The sequence below is a fragment of the Artemia franciscana genome, chromosome 10 (genome assembly GCF_032884065.1).
Source record: "Artemia franciscana chromosome 10, ASM3288406v1, whole genome shotgun sequence".
Taxonomy (NCBI): domain Eukaryota; kingdom Metazoa; phylum Arthropoda; class Branchiopoda; order Anostraca; family Artemiidae; genus Artemia; species Artemia franciscana.
In genome coordinates, this window is record NC_088872.1 from 13,674,537 (window position 1) to 13,696,414 (window position 21,878).

Below are 21,878 nucleotides of genomic sequence, written 5' to 3' on the forward strand. Positions count from 1 at the left end.
CAGAAGTCAAAATCCATTCTGAGGGACGAGTAAGGAAAGAATTTAACCGCAGAAATAATTAATGCCCACTTCTCAAATATTTGCCGCCAACAGCCTCCCCTCAGGACTTTACCACAGAATGGTCCGATAGAAACCATCCCTGTCATCACAGTTTCCCAGGTCCAAGAAAAACTCGAACACCTAAATATTAGGAAAGCATCTTACCCCGGCGAAATTCCTATAAGGCTGATACACGCATGCTCGTCCTTCCTGGCCACGCCATTGCCTATGACACATAGCCAGTGTGTACTGGAAGGCGTTTTCCAGATAAGTTTAAAAAGGCATTTATCACACCTATTCCTAAGAAAATATCACCGACCTCACAATCAGACCTTAGGCCAATTTCGAAGACGCCCATCGTCTCGAAAGTCTTTGAAGACTTTATTCTACAGTGGCTACTAGCAGAAGTAGAACATAAAATCGACCCTATGGATTTCGGTTTTCGTCGAGGGCACAGCACAACACATTATCTGGTCAGATTACTTCATGATCTACTAGACCACCTAGAAATTTCGGAGGCCCTTGCTGATATAATAATTTCTGATTTCGTGAAAGCTTTCGATCTCCTTGACCACGAAACTGTTATCAATGAAGCTCGTGCCCTGGAGGTCTCGCAGTTTCTGCTGTGCATCATCGCAAGTTTCCTTTCTGGTCGTCAACAGCACGTACAACTTGAAAACGGGGAAGCATCCAACTTCCAAGACATCACATGTGGAGCAGCCCAGGGAAGCAAGCTAGGTCCCATCTTATTTCTCATAGTAATCAACCGACTGATGAGACAACATAAACAAAGGTACAAGTTCGCAGATGATTATTCAATAAGTCTACTACGATTCCTGTCACAAACAAACGGGCAACTCAAGCCCCTGGTTGCAGAGCTTCGGGATCAAGCTGATCAAGTGAAGCTCCGGCTAAGCCTCGAGAAAAGTTGTGTGTTGCGTGCTGAAGAAGAAGAGCATTGACGAATCTGCACCTCTCCAAACAAAGAAATCAGTCAAAATACTCGGCAATCTTATGTTCAGAGATCACATCAACCAGATCACAGCAAAAGCAGCTGGTCTTCTAATCCTTCGCAAATCTCAGAAGGTTTGGAATAACAGAACAACTCCTTCTTTCGTGCTACAAAACTTATGTAATGCCAATAGTCATGTACGGCTGTCTTGTCTGGCACTCATCGCTCACAGAGAAACACAGAAGTCAGCTTGAAACAATTCAGACAAGAGCCTGCAAAATAATTTTTGGATAAAATTACAAAAACTACGAAGAAAGCTTGAGCGAACTCAGGCTCTCAACTCTGGATGAAAGGAGGCACGAACGCTGATGAAGTTTGGAGCTGACATCCTGAAGTCCCCAACGCACCGAGATATCCTGCCTCAGTTTACTTCAGTAACCCACGCACACAAGACGAGTCTGGCAACTTTTAAAGAGGGAAAAGAACTGTTAGAATGCCCGCCTACACACTCAAAGACAAGATTTTTAAACTCCTTTGTTCCATACTACTTGAAGCAATACAACGACAATATCCTCAAATCGAAGTGATAGCTCATCATGTGTGTTCTTTCTGTTGCGTCTTTTTGCGTTTTTCTCTTTTTTTTGTTTGACGATACCCATGCTATTGCATTATGATAAAGGGAAAGAATAAAGATTATTATTATTATTATTACTCTTAAATCAACTTCAATCGGTAATTTATCCTCATTTGACATTTTTGCTCAGAAAAATGGCCGTGGTTTGTTCTTTACTAGGTTGCGGCTGTCGGTATCCGAGCAATGAGCAACAAGGTCAAAATAGCCTTTGGCTTACGAAGATTCACGCGTCTTGTTTTCACAAAATCGAAGGAAGAAGCTTAGAGTGACGCCAAGATACGAAAGTCGGGCAAAAAAAGTAGCTGAGAGACAAAAAGAGCACTACGAGAAAAACGACGACGATTTTGTCAAAGTTAGCGGAAAAAAACAAACGCAAACAAGATGAAAAGGTGACTGCTCCTACTTCATGTTTTAAAAAGACATACCAACGACGACAAGTTTCAGAGTTCTACTATCATATCTGTTTCAGCAACAGTTAAAAGCAAGTATGATAATGATGAGACATATCAACTTAACTCTATTAAGTAAGTGGTGCACCTTAGAAACGACAAAGCAATTGCCATCGTTGTACTGGTATTAATTTCAGCTCAAGTCATCATTGCGTCTACAGACGAATAATATGGTGTATCTGCAATAATTTGTATATAAAGGATGTAAAGATCTTTAAAAATGTACCTAACACATTTTAAAGTGTACAAGACTTTTTCTGTTTTTTCTGTTTCCGTTTTGATCTTGATTATAGCTTGTCTATAACTTGAAAGAAGCCCTTGGTTCTCTAAGTTTTACGGAAGAAGGAGCACAGTTTTACTTTCATTGGTGAACTGAACTTTATATTCAAATTCATCCTAGCTAATTTTCTGCAATTTTGCCCCTTTTTGTTAATGCACACGGTCTCTTTTGTCACTTGTTCCTATATAAAAGAATTTAAGTGCCAGAGAAACTGTGTTAATTCTCATGAAATGATTACTCTAACAAAATGGGATTCTTCCAATCAAAATAAAAGCATGGATCTATACAATTTAATAGCATGGAGGGGGTTAGAGGGCGGTAGCCTCCATTATGTCTTGGAAAGGCATGGGCATGTTTCGAAAATCGATCGGATATTAAAGTATAAATATGTTTTTTTTTAACTTATTTAAAAAAACAAGGAAGGGGCAATATTGAAAAACTAAAAGGAACAGAAATTATTCTGTACGTGAAGGTGCCTGGTCAATCCCCTGCACTTCCCGCTAAAGTTTGACTGTGTGTCTCAGCTCTTCAAGAACTACCGCTCAAACAAGAAGGCTGTTTGTATGAAATACAAAGTAATTTTAAATCACTACAAACTTTTTGTAGTTTAGCGGCAGCCCCCTTCTGACCCCCACTCATTAGGCTAGATTTTGTACTTTTTACCTCAATTTTTTTAATAATGAATACTCCAACATAACCTTACGATGTAAAACACAATATAAGAATTTAGGGACAATAGTGGGGCTCCAGAGGGAGCAGCCACTAATCCATTACAAACTCTATGTATTATGTTTCTGAGAATAGTTTGAGAATACTTTGTAAACTTAAAAACATTTTTAAGAATAAACACATTTGGTGCAACAATTTTGTTTTGTTTCAGCAGTTTGAGTAAATTCTCTGTTACTAGTACTTACAGGGGATACAGCCATACAAGTAAGAAAGAATGCATATCTTTCATTTACTTATCATTTTTCTCCTGGCAAGGAGCTTCAAAATTTAGAATAGTTCTAAAAAATATTTAAAGAACGCTTAAAGATTTCGTATCAGGCCATAGCAGTGGTCAGAATGGTTTTACTAATTTAGAAACTGGTGAATAAATAATTGATACAATAGAACGAAAGGAAACGTTACTTTTATGAATCTTGGGCAAACTATAGATACTGATATCGAACAACAGGGGCGTAATTTTTTATAAGGCAGGGAGGACAAATGCCCTTCCCAGACCTCAGTTTGCCCTTTCTTACTTGTACTTGGGTCACGTTCGAGCCTTGTCCAGGCCCATCGTGGCATTCAGAATTTGTCGACAAGCGTCCCTCCATCGTTGTCTTTCAAGTCGACTGGCTCGATCAACTGAATCCATTGTCTATTCCAGTGACACTCGTGGTTCTTGAAACCTCCCAATGGCTTGAGGTTGGCTCTAACTGTCAATAACCATGTCTTTTTTTGTCCCCCGGGCTTCTTCTTCCAGTGCGTATTAGACATATTCGACAAAGTTCTGGATGTTTCTTGGGTATGATTAACCACAGGGGTTAAATGATTAAACAAATAACCTATACTACAGTCCTCCCCCCCCTCCCAACTGAAATTTAGCTTCTTCTAAAATCTTTCCAAAACTAAGACAAGCCTGCATAAATAAATCATCCACAGAAACGGGACAGTTTTCTTTAGTATATATTTACCTTTATGGTACTATATGGCTCATTTCTCTATTTTCTCAGGCATTATCACTTAATTTGGGAAAACTGGCTCCAAAGATTTTGACAAAACGACGCCACTGCAGAACAACCTCTTGAAAAAAAAAATTAAAATTAAGGGGTCATGTGTTGGGTCTCTGGCTGTTCTTTTTTTAGTGTCTCTAATGCATTGGGTGCTTCTCTCGTGATTTTTTTTTAGCTTTATTGATCCTTGGTTACAGTAAACAACGGACTCTTGCCTATAATAACCGAAATATTAAAATAAAATGCAATTTTCGGCAAAACTGAATGATCCCTTGCGAGGTTGCAACCAAGATGATTCACCACATGTATTAAGAAAACAGCGCTACAACAAAAATACAGATATTGAACTCTAAAATTCGAAAAAGAGATAAACAAGCTGAACCGCTGCTCATAGTAACCAGACATTAAAACAGCTTCTGGAAAAATACTGTCAAGTGAGAAAAAATAGCAATTAAAAGCTGATTCAGGAATAGCAAATATGATTTCGATTAATATTGATGGTAAAGGTTTTTATAAGATTCCCAAAGATTGTCTTTGTCGGCCAGCCGTCTAGGGTCAAACAGAAAGCAGATAATCCCTGAATGGAAGGGGGGAGGATGCCGTAAGGAAAGATTTAAGGGAAATGAGAACTTAATGTGAGGGTAAGGAGACTTTGCATAGATTTGGAGAGGAGGAGCGAGCACAGCTGTTTTTGTCTCAGGGAACTTCTGCAGTTCTGCAGTGAGTTGTTGGTAGTAGTAGTAGTGATTTATCTATAATTTTGCAACCATAATGTTTCAAAAACTCACTTACCACGCTATCGGTTTCTGAAGCCTCATCGTTTTTTACCCTTCTAGCCCTGTGTCTAATTTCTCCAATCAAAATAAATTCAGTTTCACTTCCAAATTGTCGAGAAATATGATATCCTATTGTATATTAAATTAAAAAAACTGCAAGTAAGGAGCGACATTAAAACTTAAAACGAACAGAAATTATTCCATATATGAAAGGGGTTGTCCCCTCCTCAACACTTCGCTCTTTACGCTATAGTTTGACTCTTTCTCACAAATCTACTTTTTAAAACAATAAAAAACTTTAGCGTAAAGAGCAAGGCGTTGGGGACTACCCCTTTCATATACGAATTAATTTCTGTTCGTTTTAAGTTTTAATGTCGCTCCTTATTTGCAGTTAATAAACTTGTTTTTTTAATTTAATTTCTGAACGTTTTTTAATTAATGCATGTTTTGATTTTGGCTCACCGCACGTGAAAAATTAAAACGAAATTTGCATATTAATGTTTTTGGCTAAATGGCTTTCTCATAGTTTTGATCAGACGATCTTGATAAAAAAAAAGGGGGAGAGGAGGCCTAGTTGCACTCCAATTTTTGGTTACTTAAAATTGCAACTAGAACTTTTTATTTTTTACGAACGTTTTTATTAGTAATAAATATACGAAATTAACGAATTAACATTCCTAACGAACTTATATTTAATATAACGAACTATATTTGTATAGAAATAACAATTACTATATGTGATTAGTTTGTATTTGTAACCATTACTATATGTAAACAATGGTCAAAGTTTGTAACTTGCAGCCCCCCCCCGGGGACTGTTGGGGGTTAAATCGTCCTGAAAGACATAATTATTAGGTTTTTCGACTATGCTGAACAAAATGACTATTTCAAAATTTTGATCCAGTGACTTTGGAAAAAAATGAGCGTGGGAGGGGGCCTCAGTGCCCTCCAATTTTTTTGGTCACTTAAAAAGGGCACTAGAAATTTTAATTTCCGTTAAAATGATCCCTCTCGCGGCACCCTAGGACCACTGGGTCGATACGATCACCCCTGGAATTTTCTTTACAAAATTCCACATTTTTGTAGATAGGAACTTGAAACTTCTACAGTAGGGTTTTCTGATACGCTGAACCTGATGGTGTAATTTTCATTAAGACTTTTTTAGGACTTTTTGTTAAGACTTTGACTTTTAGGGGGCTTTTCCGCCTATTTTCTAAAATAAGGCAAATTTTCTCAGGCTCATAACTTTTGATGGGCAAAACTAAACTTGATGTAACAAAACTATATATTGAATCAGCGTAAAAATGCGACTATTTTTACGTCACTATTGGTACCAAAATTCCATTTTTTAGAGTTTTGGTTACTATAGAGCCGGGTCGCTCCTTACTGACCTCCTCTACTTTCTTGCTTTCCTTTTATGATCTATCAATTAGAAACTTCTAGAAAACAACCTTCTCCTTACTTTAAAGCGACCTTAAAGCGACTTCAGTATTAGTCCTAGCAGTTTCTAACTTTCATCTCTAAGACACCGCCAGCTACTTTGTACACTGTGTTCCTAAAATTATTCCAGCCATGTTGTGCATTGTCATTTCTTCTTCTTCTTTTTTAATAGAAATTTCCTCTTTTACAAGGTGAATATGGCAAAAATACAAAGACAGAGCATCAATAGCCAACAATTGGGAGCGAGTTCGTGCTGCTGCAAGCTTCTCAAACCAACGCAATTTTCTGTTTCTGTACTACAAAAATGATGTAAAATAAAAAAATAAAAATAATTCATAAATCTGCCAGGCAGGGGTAACTTACCTTGAAAGCAGTGTTGCCAGATTGTAAATAAAAGTAGTCCAGAGCCTTTGAAAAACAAAGGAAAAATAAGCCAGACAATCTTTTGCCCCAAATACAACACAAATATTACCTTGGGTACTTACCTTTACGCAGTAGTCGGCAGGGGTAAGGCCAGAGTTTTGAATTTAGGGGGGATATAAAGAATGTCCCGATGAAATAGTCCAGTGTGCCGACAAATATGCTAAATTAAACTAAGAACATAAGCTAAAGCATAAGCTAAATTCCAAGGTATCGGCGCTGTGGAACGACACTTTAGAAGTGTGTGTGTTTGGGGGGAGGGGTCTCCCTACTCCTAAGCTGTGGCCCTGCTAATGTGAGAACAAGTGATTCATCGATTCATGTAAAGGGTTGAATGATGTTTAGAATGGTATGATTATTTATTAGCTATTTCATAATGGCACTAGAATTTCATCCCGAAAAAGCCAGTCACAAAAAAAAAAAAAAATGAAATTAGAAATAGCCAAGTCGTGCAAGTCTTCTGTCTATGAAATTGGTTGAGAATATTTATCTTCGATATTGTAAAGATTTACAATAATTCTAGTCAATTGTTGCAAGCTTCAGCTTAATTAAAACCAGGATGGAGAAAATAAATATATTACAGACAACTCTTGATTCCTAACTCTGTAACACTAGTAATATACTGTACCTTCTGTTATAACAACATAATGCAGTTCATCACTGAATTTCTCACTGAAATATTGAAATATTGTAATGTCAAATTAGATACCTCTGAAAATTTTGAACACTGCTGCACTTGATTCAGTATTTTACCATAGAATTTGGACGATAAGATTGAACACTGATTTTGAACAATGCTGCACTTGATTCAGTATTTTACCGTAGAATTTGGACGATAAGATTGAACACTGAAAATTTTGAACACTGCTGCACTTGATTCAGTACTTTACCGTAGAATTTGGACGATAAGATTGAACATTGATTTTGAACACTTAAAATTTTGAACACTGCTGCACTTGATTCAGTATTTTACCGTAGAATTTGGACGATAATATTGAACACTGAAAATTTTGAACACTGCTGCACTTGATTCAGTATTTTACCGTAGAATTTGAACGATAAGATTGAACACTGATTTTGAATACTGAAAATTTTGAACACTGCTGCACTTGATTCAGTATTTTACCGTAGAATTTGGACGATAAGATTGAACACTGATTTTGAACACTGCTGCACTTGATTCAGTATTTTACCGTAGAATTTGGAGGATAAGATTGAACACTGATTTTGAACACTGAAAATTTTGAACACTGCTGCACTTGATTCAGTATTTTACCGTATAATTTGGACGATAAGATTGAACACTGATTTTGAACACTGAAAATTTTGAACACTGCTGCACTTGATTCAGTATTTTACCGTAGAATTTGGAAGATAAGATTGAACACTGATTTTGAACACTGCTGCACTTGATTCAGTATTTTACCGTAGAATTTGGACGATAAGATTGAACACTGATTTTTGAACACTGAAAATTTTTAACACTGCTGCACTTGATTCAGTATTTTACTGTAGAATCTGGACGATAAAATTGAACACTGATTTTGAACACTGAAAATTTTGAACACTGCTGCACTTGATTCAGTATTTTACCATAGAATTTGGACGATAAGATTGCTGTGATATCGACATTTCGTACACATACAGATTACAGCTTCGTTTTATGGTGTGAAAAATTTGGCATTCTAATGACGTGTTGGCCGCTTTTGTCCCGGAAAAGCCAGTCACAAATAAAAACAGATGAAAATAGAAATAGTAAAGTTTTAAGCCACAGGAAATTTTCAAAAATTTTACACCAGTCGTATTCAAAATAAGTCAGTTTGGCGTAAAATAAGCCAACATAGCAGCACTGTGTTTTTTCTTGCCACAAACTGATGTGAGAGTGTGTAAGTTTTGCTAGCATAAAAGAAGTAAAGAAAGATATTTCAATATAGTTTAAATTGTAGCAAAATTGTGATTTTCGATAAGAAAACCATTTCGAGTTGGTGTCCCTTCATGAACAATCAAAATATCTTGATGGAATCACAATTTGTTAGATTTTGCTTTTCGGACTCCTGGAGCATTATACAAACCTCAATAGTCTATATAGACCCCGGTTGAGAACCTCTGGTAAAGGCTTAGACTTCGATTTTAAGATAAAATCAAAGAGGAAAACTAATCCAAAAAGTAATTATGGTTCCTTTAATTAAAAATTTCAAAATTTAAATGTCAAAAAGCTTGCCGAGAGTTACATCAAGACCTTCATCAAATCCAGCTTGTCAATAAAACTCTACTTTGAACACATCATTTTCACAAAATCTGAAAAAAAAATAAAAAGTTTATGTTAAAACCAAGACACTAACAAGAAAACCAGACATTTCTGGTCATTTAAGCAAATAGGATAAAGAGTAACCATTTAGAAATGGCGTCCTGCCTGAAAGTTCACAGGCAAACACAGAAATGCCATTTAGGGGACAATACTGAATAGCACTATCTTGGTTATTGAATATAAGAGCCTTTGACATGTGTTGTTTTAGCCAAAAAAAAAAAAATAAAAAGAAAATAGGTGGCTGCATTAAAGATTTTGGTGGAAGGAAAAGCCTGTAAAAATACCCCAATGATTATTTTTTTTTAAAGAAAGGTAGAGGAAATGTTGTTTTCGGTCCAGAAAATTAAAGACACATGCACAGAGAAGTGGCTTTCAGATCCATGATACTCTTTATTTTACAGTTTTCCACGATTTCATTTAATCTATGTACTATGTATCCTTTATAAAAATAATTATTTTTGCGTTTAGTTTCTTTGATTTTCGCCCCCCCCCCCCGAAAAAAAATGTATATTTCTGCATTCGTACCTAGAAAAGCATAGTATTGTTAGTAGAATATTACACAATTTTTCACTTAGTGCACTTTTACACTTTCAGAGAATCAAGTCAATTTTTAATTCCCCCACCCACACCATTAGCATCAATGAAATAATTTTATGCGTAACATCTTTCTTGATCATTCTCATACTTACTTAAAATGGACATTCTAAGTTCCCAGAATATAATAAAATAGCTTATAAAATATAATAAAATAAGATGAGAATATAATAAAGTAGCTTATAAAATATAATAAAATAAGATGAGAATATAATAAAATAGCTTATACTAGAATAGATTAATCAAATGCAGATATCAATTTAAGGCTAACGGTGGACATGTTATATTCTCCTGAAGTCAGTATCATATGCATATATTCGCCTGTATAATTACTGGGCCTAGGGATCTCACTTTCCTCTTATCAAACAGTTCGTGGTAACGAACTGTAGTAAGGAGCGACCCGGCTCAATAGCAACCAAAACTCTAAAAAATGGGGTCTTGATATCAATAGCTACATCAAAAGAATCGCATTTTAATGGATTTTAAATATATAAGTTTAATCAAGTTTAGTCTTACCCATCAAAAGTTACAAGCCTGAGAAAATTTGCCTTATTTTAAAAAATAGGGGGAAACAACCCCTAAAATCATAGAATCTTAACGAAAATCACACCATCAGATTCAGCGTATCAGAGAACCCTGCTGTAGACGTTTCAAGCTCCTATCTACAAAAATGTGGAATTTCGTATTTTTTGCCAGAAGACAAATCACGGGTGCGTGTTTTTTTTTCCAGGGGTCATCGTATCGACCAAGTGGTCCTAGAATGTCGCAAGAGGGCTCATTCTAACGGAAATGAAAAGTTCTAGTGCCCTTTTTAAGTGACCGAAAAATTGGAGGGCACCTAGGCCCCCTCCCACACTCATTTTTTCTCCAAAGTCAACCGATCAAAATTTTGAGATAGCCATTTTGTTCCGCGTAGTCAAAAACCATAATAACTATGTCTTTGGGAATGACTTACTCCCTCACAGTCCCTGGGGGAGGGGCTGCAAGTTACAAACTTCGGCCAGTGCTTACATATAATAATGGGTACTGGGAAGTGTACAGCATTTTCAGGGAATTTTTTTTCGTTTTGGGGGTGGGGTTAAGGGGAGGGAGCTGTGTGGGATGATCTTTCCTTGGAGAAATATGTCATGGGGGAACAGAAATTCAATGAAAAGGGCGCAGGATTTTCTACAATTACTATAAAAAAAAAACAATGAAAAAATAAACATGGAAAAGTTTTTTCAATTTAAAGTAAGGAGTAGCATTGAAACTTAAAACGAACAGAGATTATTACGCATATGAGGGGTTCAAAAAATACTATAGCATAAAGAGCGAGGTATTTAGGAGGAGATAAATACCTCGCTCTTTATGCCATAGTATTTTTAGTAATTTCAACAATTTATTCTACGGCCTTTCGGGTTCAGGGGTCATTCTTAAAGAATTGGGACAAAACTTACGATTTAGTGCAAAGAGCGAGGTATTAACGAGGGTACAAACCCCCTCATATACATAATAAAAATTTAAGAACATAAAAGTTTGTTACGTAAGCTAATTCTTAAGTTACGTATATTTTTTACCAATAAAAAGATAAAAAGATTCGTTAAAAATTAAAATTTATAGTTGCATTTTTATGTAACCGAATAATTGCAGGGCAACTAGGCTTTCCCCACCCCTTTTTTCTCAAAATCGTCTGATCAAAACTAAGAGAAAGCCATTTAGCCAAAAAAGGAATTAATATGCAAATTTCATTTTAATAATTTATGTGTGGAGAGCCAAAATCAAACATGCATTAATTCAAAAACGTTCAGGAATTACATAAAAAAAACTAGTTTTTTTTAACTGAAAGTAAGGAGCGACATTAAAACTTAAAACGAATAGAAATTACTCCGTATATGAAATGGGTTGTCCCCTCCGCAATCCCTTGCTCTTTACGCTAAAGTTTGACTCTTTGCCACAATTCTACTTTTTAAAACAATTAAAAACTTTAGCGTAAAGAGCAAGGGATTGCGAAGGGGACAACCCATTTCATATACGGAGTAATTTCTGTTCGTTTTAAGTTTTAATGTCGCTCCTTACTTTCAGTTAAAAAAAAACTAGTTTTTTTTATGTAATCTGTACAAGCACAGATGTGTCCGATCTCTCATAACTCGAGAATCTTCAAAAATCAGACAGATGATGGCACTGAATTTATCAGATGACTATCCAAAATCAAAATACAGTGCTTAAATGTAAATCAAAGAATCAAAGGGTAATTTGATCTGCATAACTGGAGCACCTAAATCAGGTTTATTCGGCCCTCTGGTCTACTTTGTAATTTAGTGTTGTACATTTTGCAACATTCATATTTTTTAGGATTTTTGGCGAAAACTGAATATCAGTCTTTCAACTAAACTGCGGATTTTTAACACCCTTGTCGGTTCTGCAATGCTTTCCGAAGCTGAGACATGGCATGGATCAGCTACAACCCTAAAGGCCATCGATATATTCCAGTCAAAGAGCCTGAGAAGGATCGAAGGTCTGCGGTGTCTTGACGTCGTGAGTAATGAGACGCTGCAACAGCTCACCAAGCAGTATCAGTTTTCAGCCTAAGGAGCCAAACGTACCTTATGATGGTTTGGAAACCTGCTTGAATGCCCCTGCATTTACCCGCAAAGATGATCTTTGAAATTGACCCTAAGAAAGCCGGTTGGAACCGACCTCGCGGCCGACCGAAGAAACAACAGTCTGAGAGCCTGTCCGAGTTCCTGGTGATGGCAAACATCAAACCAATTGCAAACACTTGCCAATGACCGATGCGGATGGAGGAGGCAGACGTCACTCACTACACCGAGCAATGCCCGTCAGGAATTATTTAAGACCTAAATAAGCAAGTCAAGGACGTTTTATGACGCAAAATCGTTTACGGGTCATATTAGGAAGATAATTAGATGGCTAACATCGGGTACCGTAAGATCAATTCCCTCACAACCCCCCTTTCTGGCTGTCATAAAGAAAGACATTTTAAACTAACATGGATTCGTAATTTTTTCACTATAATTTAGGCGGTGGTCTTAAAAGATCCCATTGCTGTCTCAAATCCTAATATGGTAAGTATATACCAAATGATGATTGACTTCCCCTAGTAATTACAAGTATCGGCCTAGAATTGTTATTTTAGCGCTATCATTGCCTGTAGCCCCTTGGATGAGGATCCCACATTATACAGATAGCTCATTTAAAACAAGGGCCTTATGAGTAAACTATAGTAGAATTATGGGTGTGTTATAATTTTGAAATTGAAGTCATGTACAAACTGTGGTCCTTATAGTTGCAGAACCTTGTGGCTTAAACCCTTTTACAATTCTCCCCTCCCAGTCAGATCCGTAAGAAAATATAGGTTGCATATGTTACAACTTTTGATCATTAGGGCTAATTTAGGGATTAGAGCTTGATTGGCCCAGACGACTCAGACGGTTTTCTGTGGTCCGTCAAAAGTTGAAAACAGCTTTCCAAATCAATTTTTTGAATTGATTAAGTCTATGAAAGCAAAATAAAACATATAAATTTAAAGAAGATACATGGATAATTTGCATATTTATGCATCAATTGTCTGACAGAAACAACACTTAAGATTTTTAGGTATTTCTTTTTGTGTTTATGTTCGTAAAATGTATTTAAATACATTTAAGAGTACTTGACCAAGCTGGTTTCCATGACAACTATTTAGAATCTATTGGTTGTCAATTTTTAGCTTTAATCTTTACTTTAAGAGAATTTCTGGAAAAGCTGAAAAAGATAGAAGCCGCACACGTACTTTCACGTTAAAATCTCTAAGAGCTCAGGCTGTTTTGCAGAGGACAGTTGTCGTTAATTAACACGTTATAATTTTACGTAAAAACACTGAAAAAAAATAGTCACTCTCAGTATTACAATTGTAGAAACAACTAAAATGACGAACAAATAAAAGTTCAAATGGGGATAAGTTCTTTTATTAGACAGTGAAAAGAGATGCAAACAATCTGGATATTTCGACAACTTGCACCTGTAGTCGTCATCGGCAGAAAAAATAAAGCATTACAATTAAAAAAAACGTATCTATAAAGAACAAAATAATTACTTTCGGGTCACAAATAGTTTCGGGGTCATTCACTAGATATGTCTGAGAGTGTCCATTAAAAGGGTTCATTCAAAGTCTTAAGTTCATCAAAAGTCTTCCAATTGCAAAAGAAATGTTTGCAATGTTGTTTTTCAACAATAATTCTTTTGCAGTTGGAAGAAGAAGAATGTGGCAGCTTCATAAGAAATTCAACTTACATTTAGGCAATATTAAAGAGGAAAAATTTACAACTTCTTTAACTACAGAAATACTTTCTAAAATCTAGCCTGACTTCAGGTTAACGGCGAAATCTGATGGCAATATTTTGTAGAATGTATTCTTTATTAAATAAAATAAAAACAAGTTTTTTGTGTCAACTGAAAGTAAGGAGCAAAATTAAAACTAAAAACGAACAGAAATTATTACGTATACGAGGGTGTGCGCCCCCTCGGCAATACCTCGCTCTTTACGCTAAAGTTCAAATTTTGTTCGAATTTTGTTCCAACCGCAAAGGCCGTTTAATTAGAATAAATAGCTCTTCTGAAAGTGCTTAAAATACTTTAGCGTGAAGAGCGAGGTATTGACCAGGGTGCGCACCCCCTCATATACGAAATAATTTCTGTTCAATTTAAGTTTTAATGTTGCTCCTTACTTTCTTTGAAAAAATTTGTTTTTTTTTTATTTAGTTTCTGATCGTTTTTTAAATAATGCTGGGAAATCCGGCACCCCTTTTATGGAAAATTCGCTTCCCCATGAAAAATTCCTCCATGGAAAGATCCTCTCACGTAACCCTTTCCCCTGACCCCCCACCTACCAGAAAAAATCCCCCCTGAAAACGTCTGTATGCTTCCCAATAACCAATACTATATGTAAACAATGAGCAAAGTTCATAACTTGCAGCCCTTCCCCCGAGGACTGTGGGTGATTAAGTCTTCCTCAAAGACATAGTTACTAGATTTTTTGACTAAATTGAACAAAATGGTCATCTCAAAATTCTGATCCGGTGATTTTGGGAAAAAAAGAGCATTGAAGGAGGCCTAGTTGCCCTCCAGTTTTTCGGTCACTTAAAAAGGAAGCTAGAATTTTTAATTTCTGTTCGAATGAGCCCTCTCGTGACATTCTAGGACCACTCGGTTACGATCACCCCTGGAAAAAAACGCATCCGTGATCTTTCTTCTGGCAAAAAATTTGAAATTATAAATTTTTCAGACAGGAGCTTGAAACGTCTACAGTAGTGTTCTCTCATACGCTGAACCTAATGTTGTGACTATCATTAAGATTCTATGATTTTTAGGGGATGTTTCTCCCTTTTTTTGAAAAGAAGGCAAATTCTATCAGGCCCGTAACTTTGATGAGTGAGACTAAACTTGATGAAACTTGTATATTTAAAATCGGCATAAAAATTCCATTCTTTTGATATAGCGTATCTATTGGTATCAAAATTCCGTTTTTAAGAGTTTCGGTCACTATTGAGCCGGGTCGCTCCTTGCTTATAGTTCGTTATCACGAAGTTTGATATAGATAAATATCTATGGATAAATCATTTATATAATCATACAGAAAAAAACCATCTACGAAATTTTTAATTGATTGTAAAATTAAGCAACCATTAGAGACTATTTTTTGTGGAACAACAAAATTTTGTTTTACGACTTAACCACACCATGTATAATATTTATGCTGTGTTCTTTATACTTATGTGTGTATATAATATTTATGCTGTGATTTTAACACTTCGAGAAACGTGGTTTTGCACCTTAATATGGCAATAATAACTCTCAATATTAATATGTGTCATCTATCATTCAGTTAAATCATGTATTAAATTAGTGTCATTCAGTAATAATACGCTTTTACCGATTTAGTTTCATGAAGAAACAGTTTGTATCTAAAGCTAATAAGGTACCTGCAGCCAGGGGCGTTACTAGCCAAAATGTTGGCGGGGCGGGGAGTGAGCGATCTTACCGACTGGCTGGTCATTTTTACCAACTGTTTTTTTTATGAATAATTAGCATAATATCCGTTTCGAATACAAAACTTGAGAGTACAGTTCAGCCCAAAGAATCATATAGCCGGAAGAAGATTAGCCTATTAGTTTAGTTTCTCGTAAGAAGCATACGTACAACTAGTTAGTGATCTAGTAGAGGAAGGAGCAATAAAAAAGGATAAAGCGATCGTAAGATTTATAAACAAACCGAACTCAGAAGAGAGAAATTAACAATTTCAATTAAAGTATACGGATTAAATACAGAATGAAGAAAATACAACTACAAAATATCAGTTAAAAAGTCAAGCGTCTTGGTTCGGCAGTCTCAAAACACATCATGACGATCAAAACAGTCATCACCCATCGTGTTACATGAGCGTGTCATGACCAATTTCAGTTTGCTGAAACTTCTTTTCACCATGGTCAAAATTGACCATGATGTTGTCACATGATGTATGCAACATTACCACTGGTGATGTTGTCACAATCCACTGGTAAACTGACCAGAGAGTCGGAGTTATCAATTTAACTGCATAAACTTCACGGAACAGGGCCTCAAAGATGGTGCGATCAATTAATTTATAGCTTTTGACCTCAGTCCTGGCTAACGGCTCTAGCATGAGTTCCACGAGATCTAGATATTTTCCAGATAACTTCTTCGTAGCTTCGAAAAGGCTTTCATAGCTCTCGTCCATTTCCCCCAGTAAACTTCCAGCAAACTGGCTCCAGAAAAGAAGAGTTGTCACGTATTGCATCGTCCAAGTCTTGGACATAATCCGTAATAAAGTAAGTTCCATGGCATAGAAAAATTTCCAGTCATCCAGTGGATCGTCTCCAGGATTAGGAATTACCTTTTAATAACAAGCAAGTAGACGCCTAGGATGTTGTTTAAGTTGGAACTTGTCTTTGGCTGGTGAACTAACTTTGTTCCACTGATGCTTTTGACGTCTCGATTTTTCTCTCTATCTGATCAGTCTCAGAACAGAGCATATAAGATGTCAAGTGTCATCCTGAGTATTGTGTTTGCAATCACCATATCAAGCTGTTCAGTCTGAAGCTTTTCTGCAAGAATCGTTGTTCTAAACAGGACTTGGCGTATGACCATAGGAATTAGAATAAAAATCAAGGTAGATAATGTGGCAATGCAGAAGTTCAAATTTTTATATTATCTTGTCCTTGTTCTGTTATATTAGCTCTTTGAGAACTTCAACAATAGTGTCAAAGCTGGTCCACAACACTATCAAACTTTATGACCTGGACACTCATCTCGTCAGTGACAGATTGGTTGAGGTTCAATGTCCATTCAGAACTCTCAACTGATCGGTTCTAAGCAATGACTTCTTTTGTTCGACTCGTAAAGAAGATGTACAGTTACTTTAAGATTTCAAACATTTTTCGGACTATGGAGGTATTGCTGCATTGTGGAGGTTCCACAATGAGGCTCTTTATGAGCCGTGGATCGAAGTTAGCGTACTTGTCTTCCCAGTTTTGCTCAGATGAGTTCTTGGACATCCTGTTGAATACCAGACATATTACTTGCATTATCACAGCTTTGAAGCATATGTACCTCTCTGGTTACGCCTTCCTTTTTGAAGACTTCTAGAATTTTTCGACAGTACTGTATGGCCAATTTAATTCTTTTGGTTGCATACGTGGCAAGCGAGTTGCAAACAACCTGCTCAGCAGCTAAAATCAAGTTAGACTCGATTTTTTTTTGTTAAAAACAGCAGTGATCCGTTTACCACAGACTTTTTCGAATATATTCATGTACCCTAACATTATTTTTACTCGCTTTGTCCTTATACTCGACATATCTAATGCCTTACATTAACCTATTCCTTTGCACTTGAGATCAATCCTCCAACCCACGTTATTTGTGAATTTGAAACTGACATGTGGTTCCATTGGATTGTGGTAGCTCTTTTACCACCCACAGCTCTTAATCTACTAACCACCTAGCCTGTCATGTATCGTGACTGCAACCTTAACGCCTTGCGTTATTTGGTACTAGTTTCACCGAATTAGGTTCTTGCCCATTCTTCTCAGTTAGAAAAACTGGTAGTTGTGTCATGCCAGTTCATGTCAGTATTTCCATTTTCTTCATTTAGCCGAATGAAAAATAGTGGCAACTTCCGCAAAATCAGGGTATGTGCTCATAAAATTGCTGCATTTACCGACCAAGAGTGAAATTTTGCTGGTTGTCATGTTATTACTTTCATGTTTTTTTTTTTTATAACCGAATAGAAAAGTGTGGTGGATAGACAATTCAGTAAAGCCACTGCATTTACCGACCTACAATGGACTTTCGTTAGATGTCATATCAGTATTTTCATGCTCTTTATTTAACCGAATAGAAAAGAGTGGTGCCACCCGTAAAATCACTGCACGGGTTGGCAAAACCGCTACATTTACCGACCGAACGGTATACGTAATGTCAGCATTTTCAGGTTCATTATTTAACCGAATGACAAAATTTGGCACCATTCACAAAGTCACGGCACAAGTCAGTAAAACCACTGCATTTACCGACCTAGATGGAAAAGTAATATAAACGAATAGAAAAGTGTGGTGTAATCCTTAAAATCACAGCACGGATTGGTACAACCGCTAAATTTACCAACCGAACGGTATACGTAATGTCAGCATTTTCAGGTTCTTTAATTAACCGAAAGACAAAATTTGGCAGCATTCACAAAGTCACGGCACAAGTCAGTAAAACCACTGTATTTACCGACCTAGATAGAAAAATAATATAACTGAATTGAAAAGTGTGGTGCAATCCTTAAAATCACTGCATGGGTTAGTCAAACCGCTACATTTACCGACCGAACGGTATACGTAGTGTCAGTATTTTCAGGTTCTCTATTTAACCGAATGACAAAATTTGGCACCATTTACAAAGTCACGGAACAAGTCAGTAAAACCACTGTATTTACCGACCTAGATAGAAAAGTAATATAACCGAATAGAAAAGTGTGGTGCAATCCTTAAAATCACTGCATGGGTTAGTCAAACCGCTACATTCACCGACCGAACGGTATACGTAATGTCAGTATTTTCAGGTTCTCTATTTAACCGAATGACAAAATTTGGCACCATTTACAAAGTCACGGAACAAGTCAGTAAAACCACTGTATTTACCGACCTAGATAGAAAAGTAATATAACCGAATAGAAAAGTGTGGTGCAATCCTTAAAATCACTGCATGGGTTAGTCAAACCGCTATATTCACCGACCGAACGGTATACGTAATGTCAGTATTTTCAGGTTCTTTATTTAACCGAATGACAAAATTTGGCACCATTTACAAAGTCACGGAACAAGTCAGTAAAACCACTGCATTTACCGACCTAGATAGAAAAGTAATATAACCGAATAGAAAAGTGTGGTGCAATCCTTAAAATCACTGCATGGGTTAGTCAAACCGCTACATTCACCGACCGAACGGTATACGTAATGTCAGCATTTTCAGGTTCTTTATTTAACCGAATGACAAAATTTGGCACCATTCACAAAGTCACGGAACAAGTCAGTAAAACCACTGTATTTACCGACCTAGATAGAAAAGTAATATAACCGAATAGAAAAGTGTGGCGCAATCCTTAAAATCACTGCATGGGTTAGTCAAACCGCTACATTCACCGACAGAACGGTATACGTAATGTCAGTATTTTCAGGTTCTCTATTTAACCGAATGACAAAATTTGGCACCATTTACAAAGTCACGGAACAAGTCAGTAAAACCACTGTATTTACCGACCTAGATAGAAAAGTAATATAACCGAATAGAAAAGTGTCGTGCAATCCTTAAAATCACTGCATGGGTTAGTCAAACCGCTATATTCACCGACCGAACGGTAAACGTAATGTCAGTATTTTCAGGTTCTTTATTTAACCGAATGACAAAATTTGGCACCATTTACAAAGTCACGGAACAAGTCAGTAAAACCACTGCATTTACCGACCTAGATAGAAAAGTAATATAACCGAATAGACAAGGGTGGTGCAATCCTTAAAATCACTGCATGGGTTAGTCAAACCGCTACATTCACCGACCGAACGGTATACGTAATGTCAGTATTTTCAGGTTCTCTATTTAACCGAATGACAAAATTTGGCACCATTTACAAAGTCACGGAACAAGTCACTAAAACCACTGTATTTGCCGACCTAGAGAGAAAAGTAATATAACCGAATAGAAAAGTGTGGTGCAATCCTTAAAATCACTGCATGGGTTAGTCAAACCGCTACATTCACCGACCGAACGGTATACGTAATGTCAGTATTTTCAGGTTCTCTATTTAACCGAATGACAAAATTTGGCACCATTTACAAAGTCACGGAACAAGTCAGTAAAACCACTGTATTTACCGACCTAGATAGAAAAGTAATATAACCGAATAGAAAAGTGTGGTGCAATCCTTAAAATCACTGCATGGGTTAGTCAAACCGCTACATTCACCGACCGAACGGTATACGTAATGTCAGTATTTTCAGGTTCTCTATTTAACCGAATGACAAAATTTGGCACCATTTACAAAGTCACGGAACAAGTCAGTAAAACCACTGTATTTACCGACCTAGATAGAAAAGTAATATAACCGAATAGAAAAGTGTGGTGCAATCCTTAAAATCACTGCATGGGTTAGTCAAACCGCTACATTCACCGACCGAACGGTATAGGTAATGTCAGTATTTTCAGGTTCTCTATTTAACCGAATGACAAAATTTGGCACCATTTACAAAGTCACGGAACAAGTCAGTAAAACCACTGTATTTACCGACCTAGATAGAAAAGTAATATAACCGAATAGAAAAGTGTGGTGCAATCCTTAAAATCACTGCATGGGTTAGTCAAACCGCTACATTCACCAACCGAACGGTATACGTAATGTCAGTATTTTCAGGTTCTCTATTTAACCGAATGACAAAATTTGGCACTATTTACAAAGTCACGGAACAAGTCAGTAAAACCACTGTATTTACCGACCTAGATAGAAAAGTAATATAACCGAATAGAAAAGTGTGGTGCAATCCTTAAAATCACTGCATGGGTTAGTCAAACCGCTACATTCACCGACCGAACGGTATACGTAATGTCAGTATTTTCAGGTTCTCTATTTAACCGAATGACAAAATTTGGTACCATTTACAAAGTCACGGAACAAGTCAGTAAAACCACTGTATTTACCGACCTAGATAGAAAAGTAATATAAACGAATAGAAAAGTGTGGTGCAATCCTTAAAATCACTGCATGGGTTAGTCAAACCACTACATTCACCGACCGAACGGTATACGTAATGTCAGTATTTTCAGGTTCTCTATTTAACCGAATGACAAAATTTGGCACCATTTACAAAGTCACGGAACAAGTCAGTAAAACCACTGTATTTACCGACCTAGATAGAAAAGTAATATAACCGAATAGAAAAGTGTGGTGCAATCCTTAAAATCACTGCATGGGTTAGTCAAACCGCTATATTCACCGACCGAACGGTATACGTAATGTCAGTATTTTCAGGTTCTCTATTTAACCGAATGACAAAATTTGGCACCATTTACAAAGTCACGGAACAAGTCAGTAAAACCACTGTATTTACCGACCTAGATAGAAAAGTAATATAACCGAATAGAAAAGTGTGGTGCAATCCTTAAAATCACTGCATGGGTTAGTCAAACCTCTACATTCACCGACCGAACGGTATACGTAATGTCAGTATTTTCAGGTTCTCTATTTAACCGAATGACAAAATTTGGCACCATTTACAAAGTCACGGAACAAGTCAGTAAAACCACTGTATTTACCGACCTAGATAGAAAAGTAATATAACCGAATAGAAAAGTGTGGTGCAATCCTTAAAATCACTGCATGGGTTAGTCAAACCGCTATATTCACCGACCGAACGGTATACGTAATGTCAGTGTTTTCAGGTTCTTTATTTAACCGAATGACAAAATTTGGCACCATTCACAAAGTCACGGCACAAGTCAGTAAAACCACTGTATTTACCGACCTAGATAGAAAAGTAATATAACCGAATAAAAAAGTGTGGTGCAATCCTTAAAATCACTGCACGGATTGGTACAACCGCTACATTTACCGACCGAACGGTATACGTAATGTCAGCATTTTCAGGTTCTTTATTTAACCGAATGACAAAATTTGGCACCATTTACAAAGTCACGGCACAAGTCAGTAAAACCACTGTATTTACCGACCTAGATA

General features: G+C 36.7%; 1 protein-coding gene across 2 annotated transcripts in view; it reads right to left on the reverse strand.

Moving 5' to 3' along the window:
* LOC136031812 (uncharacterized) overlaps positions 1–21,878 on the reverse strand; it is an 85,759-nt gene that overhangs the window by 39,709 nt on the left and 24,172 nt on the right. The window contains exon 6 of one of the 2 annotated variants that reach the window (XM_065711629.1): positions 8,876–9,006. The exons of the other annotated variant lie outside the window; for it this stretch is intronic. Coding sequence (XP_065567701.1) covers positions 8,978–9,006 — 29 coding nt within the window. The 3' untranslated portion in view covers positions 8,876–8,977. Of the gene's footprint in view, positions 1–8,875; positions 9,007–21,878 lie in introns of those variants that run through there. 2 annotated transcript variants of the gene reach the window in all.